The 27,779-nt window shown below is 30.9% G+C and overlaps 1 protein-coding gene across 1 annotated transcript; it reads left to right on the forward strand.

The window, feature by feature from the left end:
* The first annotated feature begins 22,885 nt into the window (after positions 1–22,885).
* Positions 22,886–27,224, forward strand: LOC114190135 (phospholipase A1-Igamma1, chloroplastic-like). The gene is made up of 2 exons (XM_028078917.1): positions 22,886–24,197; positions 26,946–27,224. Exons 1-2 carry the CDS (start codon positions 22,930–22,932, stop codon positions 27,190–27,192), a joined length of 1,515 nt encoding a protein of 504 aa, XP_027934718.1. The 5' UTR covers positions 22,886–22,929; the 3' UTR covers positions 27,193–27,224.
* Positions 27,225–27,779: the final 555 nt, after the last annotated feature.

The following is a 27,779-nucleotide window of genomic DNA, read 5'->3' on the forward strand; positions in this document are numbered from 1 at the left end:
GAAATTGTGCAAAAAAAAATCAAAATTAAAAAAACCTTGCCACGTCAAGTAGTAAGAGAAGTTGTCAAATTTTGGTTGTTACTATATCATTTTCCTTCATCAAAATGTAGTTATTTATAATCCCTAATAAAACAAATTTCTATAATTTAATTTGTAAATATTACATATAATCATTTATCAAGAAAAAAAAAGTTAACTCCCCTTACCATAAATCAATTGCTTTCCTATTCTATAATGTCCAACTTTCCTTTTTCAGACTTTGACCACACTCTCTCGTTCTTCCTAAAGTTCTTATATAACCTATAAATGTTATACATTTTACCTCAATCTCTCTCAATAATAATTAATAATCAAAATAATGTCGATTTATTCCCTTTCATTAGCCATTTAATGGTGCTTTTATTCTCTTGTTTGGTGTCCAGATGCATTGAATTAGTGTTACTTTTCTCTTCATCTTCCAAACGTTCACTTTAATTGCTAAAAATATATAATATTGGCATAATCAAACACTCTAACCAATTGAGCTACAAAATCAATTGGTTATAAACCTAACTTAAGAACATAAATATAATTCTACACTTTAACCTTATTCCATAATTATTAAAATTAATTCTAATAAATGTACCTGATGGAATTGAACTCATGACTTCCATTACCAACCAACTCTAGCCAACTAAATTACCTTAACTTCTTAACTTAATAATAATATAATAAAGCAAAATATACCACATCATTCCTTTATTGTTCTTCTTAATAATTAAACTTATTTGTCATGGGTCTTACAAATCAACCATATGTGATGATTAATACTGGTCATATTATATTGATAACAAACAAAAGCAAAATAATTACCTTTCTTAACTAGTGAATTCTTAAACTTTGTGCAATCCTTCTTCATGTGTCCCTTCTTTTACAAAAGAAACACTTGGAGTCCTTCTTTATAAACTGGCTTAGCAGACATCTTTCTCTTCTGATTAGCTTGATTCTTCTTATTCTTAAGAGAAGTAATCAAGTTCACCATTTGACCTTCCTCCATTAGCAACCTTTCCTCTTATTGAACACACATGGTCACTAATTCATTAATAGACCACCTACTTTTATTTGTGTTATAAGCAATTTTAAAAGGATCATATTGATGAGGTAAAATATTTAAAATATAATGTAGTAGAAGGGAATCAATCACGACGTCTAATATGTGTTTATGATTCAATTTAGTCCCATTTTTTTTTTCAAAATAGATAAATATTGTCTCTCTCTTAAATTTGAGCCAAAATTATTTTTTTATAAAAATGTTATATTGATATTTGTTATTAAAATGAATTACAAAATTAAGTACTAATATTTAGGATTAAATATGTTTTTGGTCTCTTAACTTTCAGTGAAAATTAGAATAAGTGTCTCTTTGAAACTTTGGTCCAATTTAGTCCTCCAACTTTAGAAGAATGTAGATTTAGTTCATTTAACCAAATTTTGTTAAATTAACATTTCAAATGTGTTTCAACCAGGGATTAAAAGTCATCAATAACAACACATCGATTAACAATTAAGAAAAATATAATATGTTATAACGACATTTTCAATAAAAATATGAGTATAACATTATATCAATAACAAATTTGGTCTCAAATTTAAGAGAGAGACAATATTGTTTTATTTTGAAAAAAAAATTAACTAGGACTAAATTGAAACAAAGAGACATATGTGGGGACTAGATTGAAAAAAAAAAGAATATATGTTGGGACTAAATTGAAATCAAGACAATGATACTTGGTAGTGACAATGACACTTGGTAGTGACACTAACACGTGGCAATACCTTCCCACATGGCATTAACCGTGATACATGTCACTACCAAGGACCTGGCACATGACATTTTTTTATTTTTAAAAAAAAGTTAAAAAAACCATAGATGGACCAGTGGCGGAACTTAGAGAAAAAATTTAGGGGTGCCAAATTAAATTTGTTATATATAATTTTTTTAGTTAGAAAAAAAGTTTTTCATTTTTTCTCCTCATTTCATCTGCTTAAAACAAACACATAATAGTAGAATTTAAAAAAAAAATATGACTATTATTTGTTATTATATCATGATACCAAACCATGATATCATTTTATATCAGCCCTTTGTACCTCATCAATTTGATTTTGTGGGTATTGTCAAATTTGAAGACGCTTTTCTCGGATCGCGTTCTAATGAATTTTTAAATTCATTATATATAATTCTAGGAACTTTAGAGATTTGATTTTCATTGTCTTGAATTCTTGGTTCTCGTGAAAAGTTTAGCTAACATATATGTATTTTTTCATCTTTATCAAAAACCTCCTTCTTTAAAAAAAGAATTAATTTGTTTACTCTTTATCATAATATTTCTAATATAAATTTATCACATCTCACCTATTTAGAAAAAAATAAAATTTATATTTATAAATCACAATTATCACAATGCAAGACATTACAAAACTTATACCACTTTAATCAAATAAGCAACACAGTATAAATTCAAAACTTAAAAAAAAATTTACCATAGGCAGCAGAAAACACAAAATTCCTAACTTTCATAATTAAGGGTTATAATAATTTAGAAAAAAGTATAATTAGGGTTCCTACCATTTTCACAAAAGAATCCCTAAAATCATAATTAAGTTTATACTAATTTGAGATAAACTTAATTTGGAGAAACATCCTAAAAAGATTAATAAACTCATCATACATAAATCATAATAAGATACTAAACTTGATCTGTGAGAGATTATGTGAGAATTACTTCAATCTCAATCTATGTGTTCCCCAATTCCCCAACCTCTGTTTTCCCATCTATCTCTTTATATTTATTTCTCTTCACACACTTTCATGATAATTTACACAGTGAAAAAATCCTATAACAAAAAAAATCCTAATCTCTTTTATAGATCTCTGTCTCCATTAAATTTTTTATTTTATCTTTTATTATAATTTCCATAATATAAATTTAATATAAATTGTTCCTGCAGAGGGACAAATAAGATAAGTTAGGCACGAGCGTCACCTTACTATGTAGTCCGCTATCTCCTTAGTTGGCCTCTTCCCATTCAATACATGCCGGCTTGAACCCAGGAGGGGTTACCTGCAGAAGAATCTCCGAAGCTCAAGTAAGTCAAAGCTCTCAAGAGTCAAATCAGCAATTAATGAATGCGTACCTTTAAATGATGGGGTCCACGTGTATTTATAGACATTAATGACGTTTGACCATTTCATGGGCTGGGCCTTGACTTGGGCTCTAGCTTGGGCCCCAGCTTGGGTCATGAGTGGGCCTGGTCCTAAAGCAGTTTCCAGAGGTGTATTGAAGTGGGTTAGCCTTCTAGGCAAGTAGTCGATTTTGGCCGACTACCTGTCTAGATGGCTAGTGCTGGTTGTGTCCGGGTGCTGGATGGTATGTGGTTTTAACGTGTGTACTTATTTACTTGATTGGGCTTGGCTAGGTACAGTACATAAATAATATATAAATATAATTTAAAAAATATATAATATATATGTAATAAATTCCAAAAAAAAAAATTGGGGGAGTCGTGGCTCCCCTCTGTCCATGCATAGTTCCGTCGTTGAGATGGACACATGACACGTTGTTAACGTCGTTAATGAATTATTGTTTTAAAAGGGCCTAATTGAAGCATTTTTTTTCAAAAGTTGAGACATAATTGACATGTTTTTAAAAGCGGGTACCAAACTGACGCATCCGAACAAAAATAGATATCATCTAACTATAATTATACCTTTATTTTAACTAAGGGCAAAGTGGAAATTTAAAAATATTTTAGGGGTGGTGGAGAAAGGTTTGAAGGTGTAGGGAGAAGCCCCCATTAGGTTAATAAGTGGCCCATGTGAAAATCAATTTGACACGTTTTAAAAATTTTAATTGCACCACTTATCCTATTATGTTAAAACATATATCTTAGTCTCTTAATCTCAACATCGCTAAAATAAATTGAATTCTCTTTTATAAAGAAATGTGAGTAGTCACTGTACTTTATATGTTATATTAAACTACAAAAATTAGTAAAAACTTAACACCATGGTGGCTCAAGAGTTTGGGAGACCCAAAACAAATTTAAAAAATGAGACATTTTATTTAAAACTTATTTTTTGATTTTTTTATGTAAAAATATTTATTAAATTATCATAATTAATATCATTCAACATTTCTTTTTCGATGGATAATAAGGTTAATCCATTCAATCTTTGTTGAGAAATTATTGACTCACCCGTATTTTCTAATTCATTTTTCTTATCTATTTTTATAAATTTATTCATAGCTCTTTTTTGTCATTCCTTTAGATGTGTGTAATTTCTTTGATAATTATAAATTTTCTAGATTATGTATTCATTTTTATTGAATTAGTCACAATAATATTAAATATATAAATTTTGAGTATATTATTCTAGCTCCCCCAAAAATTTAGGTGAAGATCCGTCATTATCTATGTATACATATTTTTAAATATTTTGTTATTGTAATTTTTCAAATTTAGTTAATTTAATTTATAAAGAATAAAGTGATGTTAAAAATGTTTAAAAATAATGAGTAATTAGCGAAATAATTAGAGAAAGATACAAATTTTAGAACTACAAAAATATGAGCACATAAAATAGATAATGTAAGTTAAAAATTTCAAATTAGTAAAAGTAACTAAATTAAAAAGATAAAAAAAATGAGAGTATTATCAAATAAAATATAAATATTTTTTAGTAAAAAATTTAATTCAAATTTGAAAGTACAATAAACCGTAATTGTTCACTCTATTTTCTATTTTTGTTTTCATAACCGTCACCTTCTAACTATGAATTTTACAAATAGTTCTTTTACAGTAAACTTTAAACTTGTCATTCACGTTCTCCTGTGTGTAATCCTCCTATTTGGACATCATTTAACCTGTATTTCATTGACATCGACGATGTATGATTTTTAAATTCTCCCTACATTACACAAAAGTTCAATTTCATTTTCTATTTCAGTTTTGACTTTTTATCCCTCTCTATCTATGAACATTTTTCCTTTTCGACTTCCATGAACAATAGTGAATAATGAAATTTAAAACAATAAAAAAGAAGTCGAAGATAACTTTAAAAAGAAAATACAATAGGAATAGTAAAAAGTACCTCTAAATGAGGGTAGAAACCAAAAATTAAGATGAAGAAAAAAATATGTTGAACAAATGGATAAAAAAGAAGATAAAATTGAAACCAATGACAGTTTTATATAATTGCCATCAACTAATAAGTTAAGAATTATATTATAAAGAGTAAAATATAAGTATAGATATATTTCTTCTATGAGTCAGGTGACTCTTTTAACAACGTTACGTAAAATATAAATTTTCATTTTTTTTTCATTTTGTATATATAAACCTATCTATCTCTTTATATTTATTGGAAAATATGTTTTATAAGTAGTAAAAGATGAAATACTAATACATAAGTAATTTAGGTATTTTTAATTCAAGTGATTGTACAACTTTGAATTTGAATATTCATATATACTTATATTAAGACATTTTTGAATTTTTTTATGACAATTTATTGAAAAAATATATAAAAAGGTTTTAAATTAAAATTACTTTATACACATAATAAGTTTCAAATCAATTTATATATAAATTATTTTGAACCTTTTAAAGGAATTAATTTTATTTTTTCATATTTTTTAAAAGTTGTCCAATTACAATAAAAATGAAGGAGTGTTATAACATGCAGTTCGCCGGTGTAACCTCCAATTTAATTAAAATTATTATTAAATAAAATATTACATAATTTAATATAAACGAGCAACGAGAGCTAATATAATATAATAACTATTATTGTCATCCATATATATATATATATATATATATATATATATATATATATATATATATATATATATATATATATATATATATATATATATATATATATATATATATATATATATATATATATATCAAAGATTTTTCAAAAGAATACTAAAATGAAGAACTATAAGAAAGATTCCTTCAAAAGAATGCTAAGAGAAAAGAGTTATCTAAGACATTCTATTAATATCCAAATTATATTCCGAACAAATAAATTTGTTCTCAAAAAATATAAAAAAAAATATGTTTTTAGTTAAAGATAGAAAAAAAAGGAGAAAAAGGAGAAAAAAAGGGTGTAATACTCTTTCTTTAGATTTTCAAACTTTAAATTTTAGTAAAATAATAATAATAATAATAAAAGAACGGAGAACCCATTTTGCTGAGCATAATGGCCTAAAACTTGTATACATATATTTACCCCCACTCTTTGATTTTTACACCCCCACAGGATATGTCACAAGAAGATATTTTTGAAATCTTTGTTTTTAGATAAGGGTACAATTTTAATAATTAGAAACAAATATTTCCGATAATAATGTCGTTTAGAGAAGAATACGAATTTAATAATTAGAAGCAAATATTATTGGTAATAACGTTTTTTAGAGAATGGTATGATTTTAATAATTAAAACCAAATATTCCTGGTAATAATAGTTTTTAAAAAGGTACAAGTAGAGCTGTCAAAATGGGTAACCCGACCCGACACGGCTCGACCCATCATGGATTGATCATTTAGTGAGCCAACCCAACCTGGCTCACTTATTAGCGAACCAAACAAATTCCAACCCAACCCAGCCCACTGCGGGTTGGTGGGTTAAACAGGTTGGCTCACAGACTCACTTAATTAAAAAAATATAATTTATTTATTTTTTGAGTCAAAACTAGATTATAATTCTAATTAAATCTAAACAAACTTTAATACAATCCAAATACTAACCAAAATCACAAAAATATAAATTATCTTTGTGTTGGCTAAAAAAAACAACCTAACATGATCCAAATACAAAACCCAACTTAACAAAACAAACTTTTGTGACCTTTTATTTGCGGGTCGGTGAGCCAACTTGGCTCACCATGGGCTCAACCCGGGTGAGCCGGGTCAAAAATCAACGTGTATTAAAATTTGTAAAAAAATTTCAACCCAACTCGGCACGAACCCGTGGTGAGCCGGGTTGTCTCGCGAGTTCTAACCCATTTTGACAGCTCTAGGTACAAGTTTAATAATTAGAAGCAAATATTCTTGATAATAATTTGAATAAATTATATGAATATTATGTTATGATTTGATTTATGTAATATGTTGCATTAGGATCTTCATGTACCAAAAAATATATGATTCTAATAATTACACACAATATTTTTAATAATTTATAATCAATACCTTGGATATTATGTAACGATTTAATTTCTATAATATATTTCATCGGGACCAATTCCTTCCTCATATATTTCATTATAATTAAAGACTAGGACTTCAGTTGTATCCCAAGGTGTCTATATAAGCATACAATCTCTCCAATGTTGGACATAGGAAAAAAATTCAACATTTTTCTTCTTTATTTATTATCAAAGCACATACACAAAGGGATCACTTCACTATCCTCTCAGTCGGATTTGCTCTGTTCGTGGCCTCCAAAGGTATGTTCTTTTTTTCTCCTAATGTTATTCATGTATTGATGACATTAATAAAATTAAGGGGTTGTGAATCTTGACTCCATTACTCTATTATCATATCAAGTGTATGATTAATTGACATATTATATGGCCAAATGCGTTTGGGGTTTGGATGTTAGGTAACTTTGGGTTTGGATTCATGATTAATATGTGTCGATTGAAGCTTAATGTTTGATTGTAACAACTCTGATTGTAAATCAACGTCTCTCTATTTGAGTGATTAATCCATGTGAAACTTAATTTATATGCGCGACCTTTTTCTTTTCTTCTCTTTGGGATGCCATTATTTTTATCTTGGTAATTAGAAATATCTTTCGTAGTCTTTTAATTCTCTTATTTTAAAAAATAAAAACTATAAAATTATATTATTTCTTTTATATAATTATTGAATATCATGTCAAGTCTTGATTTGCATGATAATTAAAATACTCCTTCGTAGACTTTTAATTCTCCTATTTTAAAAAATAAAACATAAATTATAAATTATATTTCTTTATTGAATATCATGTCAAGTCTTGTATTTTTTTGATAATTAAAATATTCCTTCGTAGGCTTTTAATTATCTTATTTAAAAAAAATAAAAATATAAAATATAAAATATATTTTTTTATATAATTATTGAATATCATGTCAAGTCTTGGATTATTAATAATTAAGATGTTTATCATGTTGAATATGATAATTAAAAAATATTAAAATTTCAAATAGTCTTTTTACAGAGAATTATGTTATTCCTGATTTTCTAAATGGAAATACGTAGAAGAGAAGTACAATCCTTGTCGAACCAAAAAAATAAAAAATAATGTTTTTAATCTTTATTATTTTGTATATACATTTATTTTGTTTGATATTTGGGGAACAAAAAATATTTTAAAAATATACTTTTATCTTGCATACTTAATTAAAGGAAATTGTCTTAGGACGGATGTTGTGGGGGTGTTAATACCTTCCCCACACGTAACCGACTCCCGAACCCAAATTTGGTTTCAAAGACTATTCTTTTTTTAAGTTTTTTTTTTATAGTTTTCCATAATAAACTATGGTGGCAACTCCTCTGTATCTTTTAAATTATTTTCTTGTCCTATCGCGATTCTGGTTGCGACACACCCTATCTAAACAACAATATCTCCCTCCACCTGATAAGGATCAACAAGCATCTCCTCATCTCGTCACACCAATTTTGGTGATCATTGCAAAAGAAGAGACATCAGGAAAACATAAGCACATGAAAAAGGGTAAGCTAATGAAATTAAATTAACAAATAATAATCAAGTCATGGTAACATAAGAAACATGTAATACCAATCAATAATAGACTCTCTAACTCAATTATCTTGATACATGTAACAAAATCGAATTCATTGGAAACTTGCACTTGTGGTGGCCTCTACTGCTTTGTAGAGTCATTGCTAATTGGTTTCACCCTACCATACACAAGGTTAATCCATGATCATCTAAGGCCATTATCCTGCCTTAGACTACGACCTCCTACTACTCTCACCACATGAACCATTCTATTATAATGAGTCTTAATGATCATTAGAGTGTTAGGATGTAACCTTACTTGAATCCATAAATCATTGCATACATTACATTACATTAAAAGAATTTCTCCATGAAATTCCCTTATCTTCCATATTTTATTACAAAATCAATCATATCTCGTACCAACACATCAAGTAAAGTCTCACACATCACATTTCATAATTTTATGTAACAAGCACTCTGAAACATCAATGTTTAAGAACCACTAGTAAAATTTTATGAAACACAAAGAAAAACACAAATGCCATACATAACAAAGAGGAGACGAGTTCATATTAAAAGTGAAGAAAGCAACAAAAGATTCCACAAGTAACATGTGGATTTTCCCATAACTTATGGATTTGGCTCAAGGATGCATAATTCACATCAGTGAGTTCCACAGGTGACACGTGGATTTTTCCACAGCCTGTGGATATGGCTCCAAGATGCAGAATTCACATCAGCAAATTCCATAGGTGACTTGTGGATTCTTCCACAACTTATGGATTTTCCTATTCTAATAGAAATAAGATTTTTCAAACAAACCATCACAATGCAATTCACACACTTCATATTGATTTCATCCCATGCCAAAATCACACCTAATATTGTCAACCCTATTTAATCCAACACCTTTGCAATGCAACACACCAATCATCACTAAATTTGGTCACATAACCTCCACATGTAAATTAGAAATTTTACTTCCCAAATTTCACAACTCAAATCAATACATAAATTAAGTCATATACATTTCAATTTGGCATCTCAAATCAGTCAATTAAGTCATCAAAATGCACAATAGTAAATGTTAGTTTCCCCATCTCAAACGTGGATCAAGCTTAAAACGAAGAAAATCCCAAAGATGTTTTGATGACTGAAACTCCAAATCAACCTAGAGAAGCCCAAAACACAAGAATACGAAGAAGAATGAGACTTTGATCATGACCAAAGCAAAACAAAAAAACCCTAAAACTTAAAAAAAAAGGGAACTAGGTTGGATTTTTGACTTATACAGAGGAAGGAAATGTTCAATTTGATTCAAAGAGGACTCCACAATGGTCCAAAATTTGGCCTTTGTTTCAAGAAAGGATGAAGATTCAAATGAGAAAGATGAAGAACAAAGTTGGGTTGAAGTGGAGAAAGGAAATGGAGTTGAGATAAAGAAGAGGGACATGCATTTAAAAAAAAAAGAGAGAGAAACGAGGCTACTGTGATTGCTTATAAAAGAAATGGGTTTTACAACTAGAATAACTCTTTATTCTTAATCCAATAATAGTAAATAACTAAAACCATTTTTTATCGATAAAATATATTGTAGATAAATATTGGAGTTATGTACAATGTTTCTTTAGAGTTAGATTCTCGTGTGTGTGTGTGTGTATATATATATATATATATATATATATATATATATATATATATATATATATATATATATATATATATATATATATATATATATATATATATATATATATGATAAACACATTTCTGTCATATAACCTTCCATACAAGACTTTGGTAGATTTAATAGTCATTCCAAAATAGTGAGAACTAGCACATATAAGATATAATTAATGACAAGTGGTGTTAGCTTCTCATTGGTTTAGCCTGTTGTTATGATTGTATTGATTTGTCGTGTCCTTTCTCATTTTCCTACAAAAATGCATAAATCTCTAGGTTAGACTGCGTGAGTTTGTTTAGTCATTTTCTTGCATTTATGCCTATTCAAATAGTTTTATGCTCTACTATTCAATTTTATTTTCTTATTCTCTTTTGTGATCCATGTAGCTCATAATAATGTCTTAATGTAATGAATTGGACATAAATACCAATCTGACTAGTAGAAAGTTGCTTTTTGGTATTTGCCCCTTATCCATGTCCATATACTCATCTACGCCATGCATAAGATTTCCTCTCCATTAGTCTTGTCTTTTCTAAATAAAATGCCATTTCTTTGTTTCTATATGATAGCAATCCACATGCCCCCCTCAAATCATATTTCTTTTTTTGTTTAATTTCGTGAGGAAGAAATGGTTGAATTGGGTTGTTGCATGATTATGGTATACATTTTGAATACCTACCCAAGTATCACACAAATACACAACTCTTGTAGTTATCTTACTCTCGGAAATAAATGACTAGTTGCTTCCTCACTCTCCTCACACATAACAAATAGGTCATTGTCTAACCTACAACCCTTATGTTTCAATTGCTCCTTAGTAAGTATTCTATTTACCATAACCCTTCATGCCAAATATTGGACTAACGGTAGATTCTTCATAACCCACAAATTCATAAAAGCTAACCTTTCTTCCCCATTACTTTTGTCAGACAACTTCTTATAAGCATATTGTACCAAATACAAGTCATCATCTTCACCTTTTCATACCAAGTGTCCTCTCATTCCTTAGTTAAAGGGATTGTGGCAAGTTTTGTCATTAGTGTTAGTGGTTGTGGTTTTACCCATTTGAACCATTCTCTCCTCCAATACATGTTCCATTCCTACTTATTTTCCTTCCACTGTCATGCCTCCTCCAAAGTTGATTGTTTCATTTTTGAATTATCACATAGTTTAGGATATGATTGTCTAAGGGTCATTCCCTCTATCCATTTATCTTCCCAAAATCTTATCCTAGTTCTTGATCCAATCTTCCATTTTACATTCTTATCAAACCAATTTTGTTTTGTACATCCAAAAATTTTTCTAGATCTCTCCACCACCAAGATTCACCTTTAATGCTTCATGCATTATTGAGGCTTCCCCATGATCCATAGTTAGACTCAATTATATCTTTCCATAAACCTCATTTTTCTGTTCCTATTATTCTCTTCCATTTCTCTAGTAAAGTTATGTTGAACAATCTAATATCTTTAATACCTAGTCCACCATGTTGCTAATTGTGGCGCAACTTTTCTTATTGAACCCAAACTATCTTTCTATCATCTGCTCCCCATCTCCAAAGAAGTTTCCATTGAATTTTCATAATCTCTTTACATACAAAAGTTGGAACTTTGAGCAATGACATGTAGTACAAAGGTAAAACTATCAGTATAGATTTGATTAAGCACATTCTTCTTGCAGAAGATAATTGCCTTCCCTTCTATTTTGTTTTTCTGCATCTTATTTTATTAACCATTGGCTATTAGAAGTTTTGTTTCCTTGGATTGTATCCCACATCCATTCCTAAATACTTGAAGTGTATACTTATTTCACAATTAAGAATCAACGAAAACCTCCTTAATTCATTGTCCTCTACCCAATTCCTTCAATCTTGGTCTCATGAAAATTTACTCTAAGTTTTTATGCTAATTCAAAGCATCTTAGGATGCTTTAAACTACCATTATGTTTCCAATGTTTACCTTACAGGTGAACAGTGTATCATATGCAAACTACAATAGATTATTGTTACTTATTTTTCCCCAACTTGTATTCCTTCTACCATATGGTTTTTCACAACTTGTTTCACCATCCCAACTAAGCCTTCTTCAACTATTATGAATAGAAAGGGTGTCAAAGGGTCTCTTTGTCTAAAGCCTCTTATTACTTGAATTCTTATGTTGCTCTACCATTAACCAATATTGATATTGTAGATGGTTATAAGCAACTCTTTACCCACCTAATCCATTTCCCATAAAACCCAATCTTTTTAGCATATAATATACAAAATCCCAACTAACCAAGTTATACGCTTTTCATAATCTACTTTCGTTGTGATACCTTATTCCCTTTTCCATTTAACCTCCTCTATCACTTCATTTGTCACTAGAACGATATCCAAAAGTCCTCTACCTTTGATGAATGCGGATTGAGTAATACATATTAAACTAGGAATAATACTTTTAATATATTTTAAACTAGGAAGAATACTTTTCAACCTATTAGACAACACTTTGGATATGATCTTGTAAATAATCCTATTAGAGAGATGGGTCCATATTCATGTAAGCCAATAGGATCACTTTTGGGTATAAGAGATATAAAAGATGCATTACAACCCTTGGGTATATAGTCTTGTGTTTGAAAATCCTCTACTACCTGCATGACTTCATTTTTTAAAACTTGTCATTACTATTTTATGAACCCAAAATTGAAGCCATCTGGCCTGGACTCTCAGTGCTCTCACATTGCCATACAACATCTTTTATTTCTACCTATGTGATGATACTTGTCAACATTTGATTGGCTTCCAAAGATATAGTTGGGAATTCTACATTATCAAGTTTAATACCAAAGGTTGTATTTTATAAAGGTATAATTACTAATTTGGTACCTTAACTTTTTGGTTAAGTTCAATTTGGTACCCATACTTTTGGTTTGTTCAATTTAGTACCCCAATTATCTAAAGAGATTCAATTTGGTCCTCTCCGTTAAGTTGGAGTTAACACCGTGTCCGTACAGGACACGTGTCAAGCGATGAAATTTTTAATTTAAAAAAAAATTAATTAAAATAATTAAAAATTCCATGGCTTGACACGTGTCCTGTACAGACACAGTGTTAATTCCAACTTAACGGAGATGACCAAATTGAATCTCTTTATAAAATTGGGGCACTAAATTTAACAAACCAAAAGTTTGGGTACCAAATTGAACTTAACGAAAAAGTTGGGGTACCAAATCAGTAATTATACCTATTTTTTTCTATCAATCTTTTCTAAAAATACTCCTAATCTTTAACAAAATTTCGGCTCCTCTCTCCACTTGAATTTGGACTCCTTTGATATTGTTTTTTCCCTTCTCCATTTCAAGATGGAATGGAAATATCTTGAATTTAAGTCTCCTTTTTCTCGCTATTTTCCCATTGATTTCTTTTTATCACAGCCTCTTATCTGGCTTATGATTTCAAGCTCACTAAATATCTTCCTTCTCTTCGCCTTTTTGTTATCATCCAAACTATTATTTTCATCCATCTTGTCTAATACACTTATTCTCCTAATTATATCCTACCTCGTGGTGTCTAGGTACCCAAACACTTCCCTATTCCAAACTTTGAGGTCCTATTTTAATGTTGGGTTAATTATGTTTTTCGTCCCTATATTAAGATTGAGACACGTGTTGACACGTGTTAAATAAAAAAAATTTCTTTATTAAATTAATTTAATTAATATTATATAATATATTAAATAGAAGATTTAACATGTGCGTTTCATTTTAGAGGGTGCAGACGGAAGGTTTGTCCAAGCATCGAAGAGAAAGATTGTGGAAGAGAGATCCGGAGGTTCTAATGTGAAGGAACAAAAATTGAAATCAACATAAGGTAGGTTGATTTGAGTATTTGGGATTTTTTTGTGTACCACGCCATATTTGGGAAATTTTTGTATTTTAGGGTTTATAAATGAAGAGGAGTACTAGGTCGAAGGGTGTTCCATGGTCATCGTCTTCTTCTGCGCAAGTGGGATCTTCTCAATTTGGAAGAAAAGTTTGTGGTTGTGGCGACCAATTACTACTTCTTAAAGCAACTACTACAAAGAATAATGGCAGATTTTTCTTCCTGTGTCGAAATTGGGCAGTACGTATTTTTTTTATGGTGTTTAGATTCGTTAATTTGTTTGTGGGGATGTGGCAATTTTGTTAAATTTGTTACTTTGTATTGTAGAGTGAATCACATTGTAATTACTTTCGATGGGCTGATGCAGTGGAACCTGAACTGGAAGGGAAGCCTGAAATGGAAGAAGGAGAGAATGAAAATTTAAGTGGCAATGAGACAATGATACTTCAGTTGGTGCAAAAGAATGCCAAACTAAAGAAGAAGTTATTGGCAGAGAGAAAATTGGTAGAAATAAAGCTGTTTTTTTTTTGTCTTGGGGTTTTACTGTCATACTTTGTGTTTTATTTCTGTTAAAGTCAAATTGTAAGGATTAAGTTTGTAAGCAATTGGTGATTTGGCAGGATTTTAGGAATTTTTCATTTCACTGTTATGAACTACAAAATCTGGAATTTTGAATTTAAGTTTGTTAATCAAATATAAGTTTATTCCCTGCTCCCAACAACTATAGTTAATGGCATTGCGAATTAGCAATAATGAATTTCGTTCATTTGGATTGATATCAAAATTATGCTTGAACATTTATATATGCACTATGAAAATTTGTGAATTGGCAGTAAAAGAATAGTGTTAATATATGCAGTATGAAAAATTGTACTTTTTCTGTCCTTGTTCAAAGTTGTTTTATCATATAATGGTTTAATAGTAGAAAACAATGGTTTAATAGTAGAAAACAATGGAATGTAAATTAGAGTGCACAATAGTAAGATATGATAGAAGCCCAGGAATGTAAATTATGTGCATCTCTAGAGACGTATCACAAGATAATTCAAATTAATAATCAAAATTCTATAAATATCAAACATCAATTTATAACCTGGCCATGAAAATTGTAATCAAGCATCACGAAGGAAGTTGTAATCAAACATCAACAAACATCAATTGTATCCCAAATGTAATCAAGCATCACGAAGCAAAACAGTGGGCCAAGTGTGATGTATAACAACACATCAAAATAAGTAGCATCTTATACAATATTGAAAACAGTGGTCCAAGTGGTCCAAGTGATTTGTTTTGGTCTCCTAAGGCTAAAACAACAACAACTGGAAAGTTCATCACAACTAACAACAAAAAATACTTTTAAATCAAAATATCCATGTGACCACCACTAGATAACACAACTCCCAATATTGTTCACATGGGTTGTCCAGTTGGTGGGTTGCTTAAACTTGCTTGTGAACCTAAATTAGGTGCGCCGCTCGGGGGCTTGGATGACCTTCCTCCCTTCCTATTAGTTGTCCTTCTTGTGGTGGTAGCAGATCTTAAGTTCGTCTTCCTCCTGGATCCCAAAACAATCATCATCATCTATGTGTCTTTCATCCTCACTCTCGTCCAATTCATCAAGTTCCTCATCCCCTAAAAGAACACCAGATTTATCACCAGATTCAGCATCAGCATTAGCCATGTCTTCTGTATTTTCCATCTCTTGAAAAACATCACCACCCCATCTGCTTCATTTACCCCACCACCATTAATAGCATCAGCATCAGCGTTTACCTCTTCTTCATTTAGCCCACCACCATTAACAACTGCATTTGCCTCTTCTTCTCTTACCACACCACCATTGACAACAACATTTGCCTCTTCTTCATTTATCACACCACCATTAACAACAAGAGTTCCTTCTTCTTCGTTTACCCCAACACCATTAACAGCAACAGTTGAATGATCTTCATTTACCCCACCACCATTTACTCCTTCAACAAGTTCAATAACTTGAGCAGAACTAACCAAATGATCCACATAGATCTCAACTTCCTTGTTTCTGTTTTCTGGGTATTTGGCCAACTCCAAAGCATGCCTATCTTCACATAATGGCCTTAGATCTCTATCCATTCTCCCTTTCTAAGGCTTCCACCACATATAACGTTCTCCATCATACTTAAAATCCTTCTTCAAAATACCCAATGCTTCGAAGTAGGACCACATATCTGGATCCAGTCCACGCACTACATGCTTTTCTCCACCTTCGTAATGCAACATCCTTCCCCTAAATCTTTCAAACTTTCCCATGTGATGGAAAACGACTGAAAAACCCATCTGTGCAATAACCAAATACAGAACCCTAAACCCATCAAAATCAACAAGAAATCAAAACTAAAGTAACACACCCGTTGGAAACTGGAAACACCCAATAATTTTTCCCCCAAATCAAAAGCAGCAAAACCCTAAATCAAAAAAAGAAATGAAAGTAAAGACACTTACCTCTATTTCTAGCCAATGTTGGTCTTGCAACCTCGCCGAGAAACTCAATCACGCACCACGTGAACACCTTCTACACTTACTCGCACACATTTCATATTCTAGTTTCACCACGCAAACAAACAGTTTCACGGACCAAATGTTTCTCTAACAACACTTTCACCGGTCTCACTTAACACTTATGAACTATGAACGAACATGTTGCTGCTGATGCAAGATAAAAAGCACATGTTAAAATCTTCTATTTAATATATTATATAATATTAATTAAATTAATTTAATAAAGATTTTTTTTATTTAACATGTGTCAACACATGTCTCAATCTTAATAAACACGTGTCGGCAGATGAGGAGTCTAGCTAGAACGTTGTTTGTCATGCAGTCACAGACTTAACGCCGTTCACAAATTAGGGACTAAAATCAGTAGTTTCAAAATCATGAGGACCAAAATGGTTTAACGTTTGCGGGAGGGACCATTTCCAAAAATTGATAATAGTATAGGGACGAAAAATATAATTAACTCTTTAATGTTTTGAGTTTTTCTTTTTAAGACCCACATTCCTTACCCTTTCACTAAATGGTTTTTCCAAGATGTTTCCACTACCTTATTCAATCCATTTGCATTTGGCCAAATGTCAAGTGGCCTAATAAGTTTCAGACCCCAGTCTATACATGTTGCCTTCACTATCAATGCATAATGATCAAACATCTATCTTAGATGTAGTGCTTATTCTGAAGCATTTTTTGTTCCATAATGATGGTGAGAACCCACTGCATCTTACCCAAACCAACTTATGTGGAGGTTTTTATTCCTTAACCACAACACTATTGACTGGAACATAATTTCGAACTAAGTCCTATTTTCTTCAACCACCTCACTCAATTTCGTTCCTTCCATTCTCGTAAGTAGTATCATAACATGACAACTAATGATATAGATCAATTTAGACTCTAATTCGCAAACCAATTATAATATTTTATTAATAATAAAAACTATTTTAATTACCAACAATTTTTAGTTTACAACATGATATATAACTTAGTCAATATAATAACTAATATTTGGTCTCTAAATTTGATTGTTATTTAAAGATTTTCTCAATAAATGTTTCTATCACCAATAACTTTACTTTTATTACATATTTTTAAAAAAATTCCAAACATACATTACTAGTAATAAGTAGTGGATATATATATATATATATATATATATATATATATATATATATATATATATATATATTTAAGTATCATAATACTCAAATAATATCTTTGATAATAAGTAAGTAATTAAAATAGTGTATTTGTATCATATCTAGAGTATTCATTAATATTTATTGTATATTTTATTGATAGACTCTAATTTCAATTTTTCTTCAAGAATTTTTGTCATTTTTAAACACTGTATAAGAGATATATATTAATCCACCTGTTATAATAAGTGAAGTGGTGCCATTCTTGTAAATAGTGTTAGGTTTTTTATACCGGCTAGAGTTGGAATTGATATAGAAATCGATGCAGTGGAAAAATGGAAATAAAAATTAATTCACTAGACCTAGAACTAGTATCAAAAATTAATTCTATACCGGTTATTCACTATATAACCTATATAAAAGATTTCATCTTTTCTTCCCACCCTTTCACGCTTCCCATTCCAACGGCTTTGCTTCTTTGTACTAAAACCTCTCTTCTTCTTTCTTTGCTTCCATTCATCCATCCCTGCTCGCATTCTCGTCCAAGGTTCGTCGTTGGTTACATTCGTCTAAGGTTTGTCATTCATCGTTAATTTATGTTCTCATCACTGCTTGCATTTGTGTTGTAGTCAAAATTTTCTTCCTATTCTTGTCCAATTCACATTTGTTGCATTCGTCCATGTCTTTGCTTAGTATTCTCATCATTGGTTGTATTTGTCTAAGTCATCGTCGAACGCTCTTTGTGTTGGCGTTGCTTGTTCTGTGGTGGCATTGCTCGACCCGTGGTGGCATTGCTCGAGCTGTGATGGCGTTACAAGTGTTGGCATTTTCGCTCTCATGTGCTATGGAGGCTTCCTCATGGCTGCTTGTTCTCCTCGTTTAGGGTTTTGGTGAAGCATAGCTAGGGTAAGCTTCGAGACTCATTCTTTGTTATGGTTGGCACATTTTAAATTTTCCAATGAATGTTGATAGTTGTTGTTTAATATAAAATCATGGTTGTTTCATTACAAAATTTCTACCAATATGGATTATTAATAAGTTATCGAAGTATAACTTATTTGTCACCACTTTGATCACTTCCAATTTTGTCATTCATGAATCGCATGAATAATTTTGAAATGTGTCTTGTAACTACTTATGATACCAAATTTGGCAAAAGACACTTCATCTAGATAGAAAATGGTCGGCGTAGTTCTCTTATATTGAAATTATAAGAGAAACACATATGTAGACTAATTAGATGGTTTTGGATTTTGGGTGGTTATCAAAATCACCAAATAATTTCTAGCAACATATATATGTAATTGTTTAGCAACATAGAATAGTTATGTTGACAGATTAATTGTTTGTGTTGTGGTTTGGTGGTAAGGTTGAGTTCATAGTTTGTACTGCGTGTTTGACTTTTTTTAGCTCCACCAAAATGCAGAGGTGTTGGTTTTTACCAATAACAATGGATCAAAGTTGAATAAATTTTATACGCATAAAAAATGAATGAGAGTGGAGTATAACAATTTCTTGAAATTGTAAAGATGAATGTTTCAGACAATAACGGAAGATTCTATTGCCCATGTGTTAATTGTTTGAATGACCAAAAAATTTTTATGTAAAACTTAATTATATCTAATATTATTTGAATCTGCAGGGGTCATTGGTAATTGCTAATAATTCTTTCTCAGCAGAGTCTTATGGTTCTCTTGTGTTCATTACAAAAGTCACCTACATTTGACAATTAAAAATACACTAGAATCGTAAGTTATGTTTTAACTTATTTGTTGTGTTATATAATTTGAATTTACTAAGTTCCATACTAGGCATAAAGACGGTTTACATTAACTTTTGCATAGTGATTAAGGCTTATTCGAGGTTGAAGGAAACATATATCACCTCTAGAAAGAAGTTGCAGTTCAATGCACAAACTCTAAGTAGTTAATCTTTAGATAATTGAAATACAATTATTAAGTTTATGATATTCTATGAATTTAACTTGTAGTGCTTGTGTCACCCGGGGAGTTAAGAATGTGCATATTATGTGATGAGTTACATGCATACAATCGTATCCATAAACATTATTGACTTATGGAATGTGGTAAGATGTACAATTTTTAACTCACATATAAGTATTTGTCGCTAAAAGATTGTTGACTCAAACTTTTCTTTGCATAAATTTTCACGTGTCTCCATTGAAAAATAAAGGCTTAAACGAAGTTTGTGAGTAGTGAACTTTGTTTCTTTCAAGTGTTTATAAAAGACGATGTTAGGTAATTTATGAGTTTTCATGTAAATATTGTATGTATAGTTATTAGGTTAGGTTAGGATAGAAAAAAGAAGAAGATAGGATTGTATTTCACGAATTTCATGTAAATACTAGATTGATGAAATATTGTTTGGCTTTGAATAAAAATACATATTGTCTAGCTGTTCTGGAAAATTATATACAGGTTTTTATTTGTAGTAAGGGGAAAAAACAAAATTATTATTTAAAAAAAAAAACACAAAGTTCCACACCAATTTGGCTATAACTAATATAGAACTAACCACTTTTATATCGCTCAGAATCGGTATAAAAGTGATGTTTTTTTCTTTTAAATACTCGGCACTTTTCTATATTTGTTGGAGCTATAACCAGCGTAGAATTAACCACTTTTATACTAATTTTGACCATAACTAGTATAAAAGTGACTTATATATACAAAAATTGTATCATTCCAAGTAGAGTTCTATACCAATTTTGAAACTAGTATAAAAATGAGACCTTTTCTACCTATTCTGAAACTGATATAGAGGAATAACTACTTTCTATACTCCTGCTTCTTATACAGGTTCCAGAACAAGTATAAAAAACTCTTTTTAACCGATATTAAATTATTTTTCTGCGATTCTTCAATATGAACGATACCACTAAGTTTGTACACCTTCAATTGGATTCCATCAACACCGTGTCAACAATTAACATATATATCTCGAACCATACATGCCTAGAAGAAAAGTTCATGATTTGAGATATCATCAACTCCAAATAAATATGGTGGAACATGTTAAAAAATGTTTCGAAAACTATAATCAACAAAATTGGTTATTATTTTAATATGTTTTGTATTGCGCGAGTTATATTATGTTTAATTTTTTCAAATTAAGTATTGCGATAAAAAAATATTATGTAATAATAATGTAAAAGAATCTTAAATTTTAAAAAACCATTAATTTATAAATTAAATAAATAAATAATTAATAAATATAATGATGTAAAGTTTTTTGCAAGATATACTTGAAGCAACTTTGGACAATTGCTCCATATATATTGGAAAAAATTACAGTGAAGCATTTGTACATTCGTTTAACACATTAGTTTTATTTTATTCTTTTAAAAAGCATGTCAAATAAGTGTAAGTTTGTAAACCTACCATTATCCTTGTACATTTAATTGTTGGAGTTGTTTGTATTGAAAAAATAATGTAAAAGGGAATGATGTGTATATATGGGTTTATTAGTGACAAATTTAGTTACTTCAATAATGTAATGCTCATGCTCAAGGTTGTTTTTTTATTTCTAAAGTTGTTTCTTTAAAAAAAACGTATGGCACATGCGAAACATTAGGATGAATTAAGTGATAAAATTTTTGATTAATTAGATGATAGATTAAGATAAAAGTAGAGCTATCTAAATAGGTTGGAACCCGCGAGCCAATTCAGCTCACCACAGGTTCAGACTGAGTTGGGTTGAAATATTTTTACAAATTTTAATACGGGTTGATTTTTGACCCGGTTCACCCGGGTTAAACCCGTGGTGAGCCGGGTTGGCTAAATAAAGGGTCACACAAGTATTTTCTGTTAAGTTGGGCTTTGCATTTGGGTCATGCTAAGTTATATTTTTAGGCAACACATAGATAATTTGTATTTTTGTGATTTTAGTTTGTATTTGGATTATATTAAAGTTTATTTAGATTCTAATTAGAATTATAATTTAGTTTTAACAAAAAAAAATTAAAAAAATTATTTTTTTAATTAAGTAAGTCTGTGAGCCAACTCTAACTTACTAATCCGTGGTGGACCGAACCGAGTTCGAATTTTTTTGACTCGCTAATAAGTGAGTCAGGTTGGATTGACTGACTAAGTGATCAACCCGTAATAAGTCAGTCAGAGCCGAGTTACCTATTTTGACAACTCTAGATAAAAGTCTTGAGAACTTTAAAGAAAGCGTTATGATACTTCCAAGGAAGTTTAAAGTCAACTCTCAGAAATTGGGATAATTGTCCATATTTAATTGATTGGCTTCTTAGATAAATTATCAAAATTAATTAATTGTGAGTGTAGTAGTTTTAAGTCCTGATATAATACTAGATTTAATATAAATACTTGGATAAATATTGGCTTTATTTGTTAAGTGATGAGTTGGGTAAAATATTGACTTATTTGTTAATAATATTTTATGTTTTTTTAGATGAACTCTTTTTAGATGATAAAAACTTATTTTTGTTTTTTTCTTCTGAATTTTCTTGATTGAAGTGAAAATTCTTTTATCAATGCTTAAAGTTCGTGACTGCTCTCCATTTCTAAACCTAATCAATCCTCCACTTGTTAATTTAAAATTATTTAGAAGATAGATTTGAAGGTCGTGAATATAGTAGTCTCGTGTTGTTGAGAAGTTATTTCCCATTTCCATTTCCATTAAATGACTTACCGGTATATGAATGACACAGATCAGTAAATTAGAAAAAAAAAACAAAAATAATATCGTCAATGCAAATTAATTAAGAATAAAACACACTCCAATGCGATTCCAAATCCACCAGGTTGTACACACCTATTATATTATTATTATTATTATTTTATTGAAAATATTTTTAGGGTATGAATAGTTTATATAAATGTAGGAAGAAGGTATAATTTTCCTTTGTCTATAGAAGAAGGCGTCTTCCCCAACAACATGGCCATGGCTGCTCCTTCAATCTCAAACATGTTCTTTCCCTTCCCAAAAACGCGCCAACTTACCTTCTCATTACCCTACTCCAAATTGAATACACCTCTCACACGAACCCAAAACTCAATCAAACTAGGCACACGTGAGAACTCCTCAACCTCCACCGTGAGAGAGCAAGAACACGAGGAAGCAACAACGCATACCCACAACTACAAACCAAAGCTAGAGGAACACCTGAAGCGCCTCCCTGAAGCCTGGCGCCAAATCCAAGGAGAGGACAACTGGGCCGGGCTTCTGGAGCCCATGGACCCGCTCATGCGGATGGAAATGATCCGCTACGGCGAGATGGCCCAGGCCTGTTACGACGCCTTCGACTTCGACCCCTTTTCCAAGTACTGCGGCAGCTGCAGGTTCACGGCCCACAACTTCTTCTCCTCCCTCGAAATGCCCCGCGTCGGCTACACCGTCACGCGCTACCTCTACGCAACGGCTAACATCAACCTCCCCAACTTCTTCAAGCACTCGCGCTGGTCTAAGATGTGGAGCAAGCACGCCAATTGGGCGGGGTACGTCGCCGTTTCTGACAACGCCATGACCACCCGTCTAGGCCGACGAGACATCGTGATCGCGTGGCGCGGCACCGTCACGTGCCTGGAGTGGGTGGCGGACCTCATGGATTTCCTCAAACCGATCTCCTCAAACGGGATCCCGTGTCCCGATGAGACGGTGAAGGTGGAGTCAGGGTTTCTAGATCTTTACACGGATAAAGAAGAGAGTTGCGGTTACTGCAAGTTCTCCGCGCGGGAACAGGTTTTGACGGAGGTGAAGAGATTGCTGGAGATTTATAGCGACGAGGAAGTGAGCATTACAATAACAGGACATAGTTTGGGGAGTGCGTTGGCGATTTTGAGCGCGTATGATATTGTGGAGACGGGAGTGAATGTTATGAGGGATAGTAGAGGTGTGGCGGTTACAGTGATGTCGTTTTCGGGGCCGCGGGTGGGGAACGTGAGGTTTAAGGAGAGGTTGGAGAGACTGGGGGTGAAGGTGTTGAGGGTGGTGAACGTGCATGACGTGGTGCCCAAGGCTCCCGGAGTTTTGTTTAACGAGCACTTACCCGCGGCGGTGATGAAGGTGGCTGAGGGGCTGCCGTGGAGCTACTCGCACGTCGGGGTGGAGCTGGCGCTGGACCACCGGAAATCGCCGTTTCTGAATCCCAATGCTGATGCAGTCTGTGCCCATAACTTGGAAGCTCTTCTGCATCTTCTGGACGGGTCAGTTTCATCTTTCAACCACTTTCATTTCTTTTACCCTTTTCTGCATGAATCTTTGTGTATGTGTACGTACATACATGTTTGCTTTGCTGTTTTCCTGAACCAACCACCCTTCAAGGGTAGAATAAATCGTGCAAGTCTTGTTGCATATGTAATCTGCAACGGGTTATGTTCTTTTATGTGTTATGTGTTGCATATTTTCTTAATCATGGTAGTTTATTTATGAGTTTTTGATTGATTATAAATGATTTGGAATGGGAAAATATTATTCGACACAATCATTTGAAAATTCTTAAAAAGTTAAAATAGTTTTAACAAAAAGTTAAATTTTATATTTTCAAAGAAAGGATAAAGTAAATATTAATGAGGTAGTGTTAAATACCAATATTTTTTTGGAATATAATCAGTGTAATTTTGTGTTGCCCTATCACTTACATGTTATTTTTTTCAAATCGATTAATTGAATTAATTTATTTTATTAACAAATTAAAATCAAAATAAAATATTAACAGTTATATATGTTTGTAGTCCATTAATTTATATATATGCAAAATTAAAATTTATATATATATATATATATATATATATATATATATATATATATATATATAAATTTTGATATATTTTAGTTTTAAATCTTTTTAATTCAATGAGGCTAATTGTTTTAGGGGCAAGGAGTGTTTTAAGTTAATATTAAATTATAATGTGTTAAACAATATAACCAACTTAAAAGTTAGTTTAAAATATCATTTAACATATAAAAAAATTAAAAAAATTATATCTATTATTTTTAGAGTTAAAGATCAAAGTTCGAAAAAAGAACAAATTTAATTTTCACTCCATGAACTAAACATATTTAACCAAAAAGTATAAAGTATAAAATATAAAAATTTTAATTTCACACTCAAAAATTGATAGATCAATTCAGAACAAAATAGTCAATTGAAAATATTTGTATTCAAAACTTGTCGGTTGTGAGAGAAGGTATAATTGGCAATGGTATAGTATGATATAGCACGTTTTGTGAAGAAGAATAAATAACATAATATATTAGTTGTAACTTATGTCGCTATTAGGTGAGATAGGGATAGATTTTAGTGGGCATTGATTATTTTAAGAAGCAATAACTGATGATAATGATGATATGAGCAACCTAATATAATGCCAGTGACAAGTATTTAAATAGTGATTCCGTTGAGGAAAAGGGACAGATTGGTATTATACAGGGACTCGATCAATATTTGAATTAATTAGTGATGCATCACTTGAACATTTTTGTTGGTCTTCATATAGATATGTAATATGGTAATAAAATAGATATATGGAAGATAAGAATGGGACCATATATGCATCATAAATTACTAGCTAGTGGCATTGACATGCATGAATTTCATTATTGGAGAAGTTGAAGCCATATTGAATATACTAGCAAAGACAAAATACTAGTCCTAGGGATTGGCACGTCAAGAGTTTTTTTTTTCTCTGCTTTCTTGGAAGCTCGGTATAATTTGTTAATTTCGTGTTTACATTGCTAGTAATAGTTCTTTGGTCAAACCTAAGAAACCATATGTATTCTTACAGCCATCGAGCATATCAAATGATCGTGAAAAAACAAAACATTGGAAAAATTATGTTGACCATGAACTTCTGTTTTTGCTAAACAACCTTCTAACAACTCTAAATATTCATAAAATATTAAATTAAATTGTTCAAAAAAAAAGTTGTAAATGGTGGGGTATAAATTTATGTACTTATTAATATATTACTCCAACCGTTAAATTAATTTAAGTGTAAATTTAAGTTTCACATCGATTAGATAGGAGAAAGTTAACCACGATAAAATGATGAAAATCTACAATTCATTATCTTAAAGTTTTGGTTTGAAAGTTTTGTTAATATCTTATGTGAACTTGACTTAGGTCTTATTTGTGTGTCCCATTAAGATGAATGACAAATGGATGTTCATGGTTGAAAATACTTCCACTTGATGGGAACTGTACTAATGTGGAAGAGATTTGTCCTGGGATTGTTGAGAATCTAAGTGAGTCCAAGTCTCATATTGATAAATATGAAAAAAGTTGAACCCAATATAACGATGAAAACTCATAAACTCATTACCTTAAGTTTGGATTAGAAGCAGTGTTAATTCCTTATATGATTTGAACTCAAGTCTCATTAGTATTATATCTTCCCAATAAAACTCCTCTCAATAGACCCATCAACAACATATAACTTTTGTTTTATCATAGTGACATTAATAAGTACATCGAAAACATATAACTTTTTTTTTATCATAGTGACATTAATAAGTAACATGTCTTTTGGCATTATAAACATTTTAAAAGATCGTATGTCTACTTAAGAGTGGGTCATATGCGTTTTTAGTATTTTAGAAATTCAAAGTATAATTAAAGCTTGAAAAAAGAACTAAAGTGGTTAAAGAGAGATAATAAATGAGGTGTAAATGATAGATTTTTCACATATTATTTGAAGAAAGGTATTATTAGATAAACCTCTAGATAATGATGTAGTAAAATAAATGAATAAATTCTATTAAGTAGAACAATAACTATGTTGAAATCAATGAGAGTTGTGAAGTTGTTTTGAACAAAAGTAATGAAAATTGTTTGTTATGTATGAAATCAATCACTACCAAGAATTGGTTTGGGTAGTAATAAAGATGTGGAAAGAAAAATCAATTAATTATTGTTGTGGCATAAGACATTTTGTATGGTTGATGATGCGCAGATACCATGGAAAGGGTGAAAGATTCGTGCTGGCGAGTGGTAGAGATCCTGCTCTAGTGAATAAAGGATGTGATTTCTTGAAAGACCATCACATGATTCCACCAAATTGGAGACAAGCTGCGAACAAGGGCATGATCAGGACCAATGATGGACGTTGGATTCAGCCTGAACGACCAAACCTTGATGTTCACCCTCAAGATATGCATCATCATCTCACCCAACTCGGTCTCACTTCATCTGATGCATGAATCTGTATTAATGCATGCATGCAACAACATGATGCATATATATATATATATATATATATATATATATATATATATATATATATATATATATATATATATATATATATATATATATATTGATCGTATATAAAACAGTACATGCAAGGCTTCTGCAATAAAATTGACTAATCAATTAAAGAGAATACGATAAAAGATCTTGAAGAGGTGGAGTAGAAAAGAGGACGCACAAATTTGATTTCGTGAGATTATTTTACGTAAGAAACACAACTGAACTTGAAATATTGGATAAAATTTGGATTGAGAATACAAAGATTCATGTAAATTTTCCAAATGAAGAACAAAATAGAGGTTCGAAGATTTCAGGCGAGAAAGGCTTAGAAAGTTTAAACAATAAATAATTAAACATTTTTGCTTATAGGTGATTACATCTTCAACTTAAAAATTAGAATAAACTGAGTATATTTCAAATCTACACCATACAAGGTGGATTTTTTTTTAATTAAGATATGTTAAAACACCTTTCCATAGAAGATTTTACAGTTTTACCAATACCATGTTTTTGCCATGACCATATATGCTATAAGAAT

Source organism: Vigna unguiculata, chromosome 7 (assembly GCF_004118075.2).
Source record: "Vigna unguiculata cultivar IT97K-499-35 chromosome 7, ASM411807v1, whole genome shotgun sequence".
Taxonomy (NCBI): domain Eukaryota; kingdom Viridiplantae; phylum Streptophyta; class Magnoliopsida; order Fabales; family Fabaceae; genus Vigna; species Vigna unguiculata.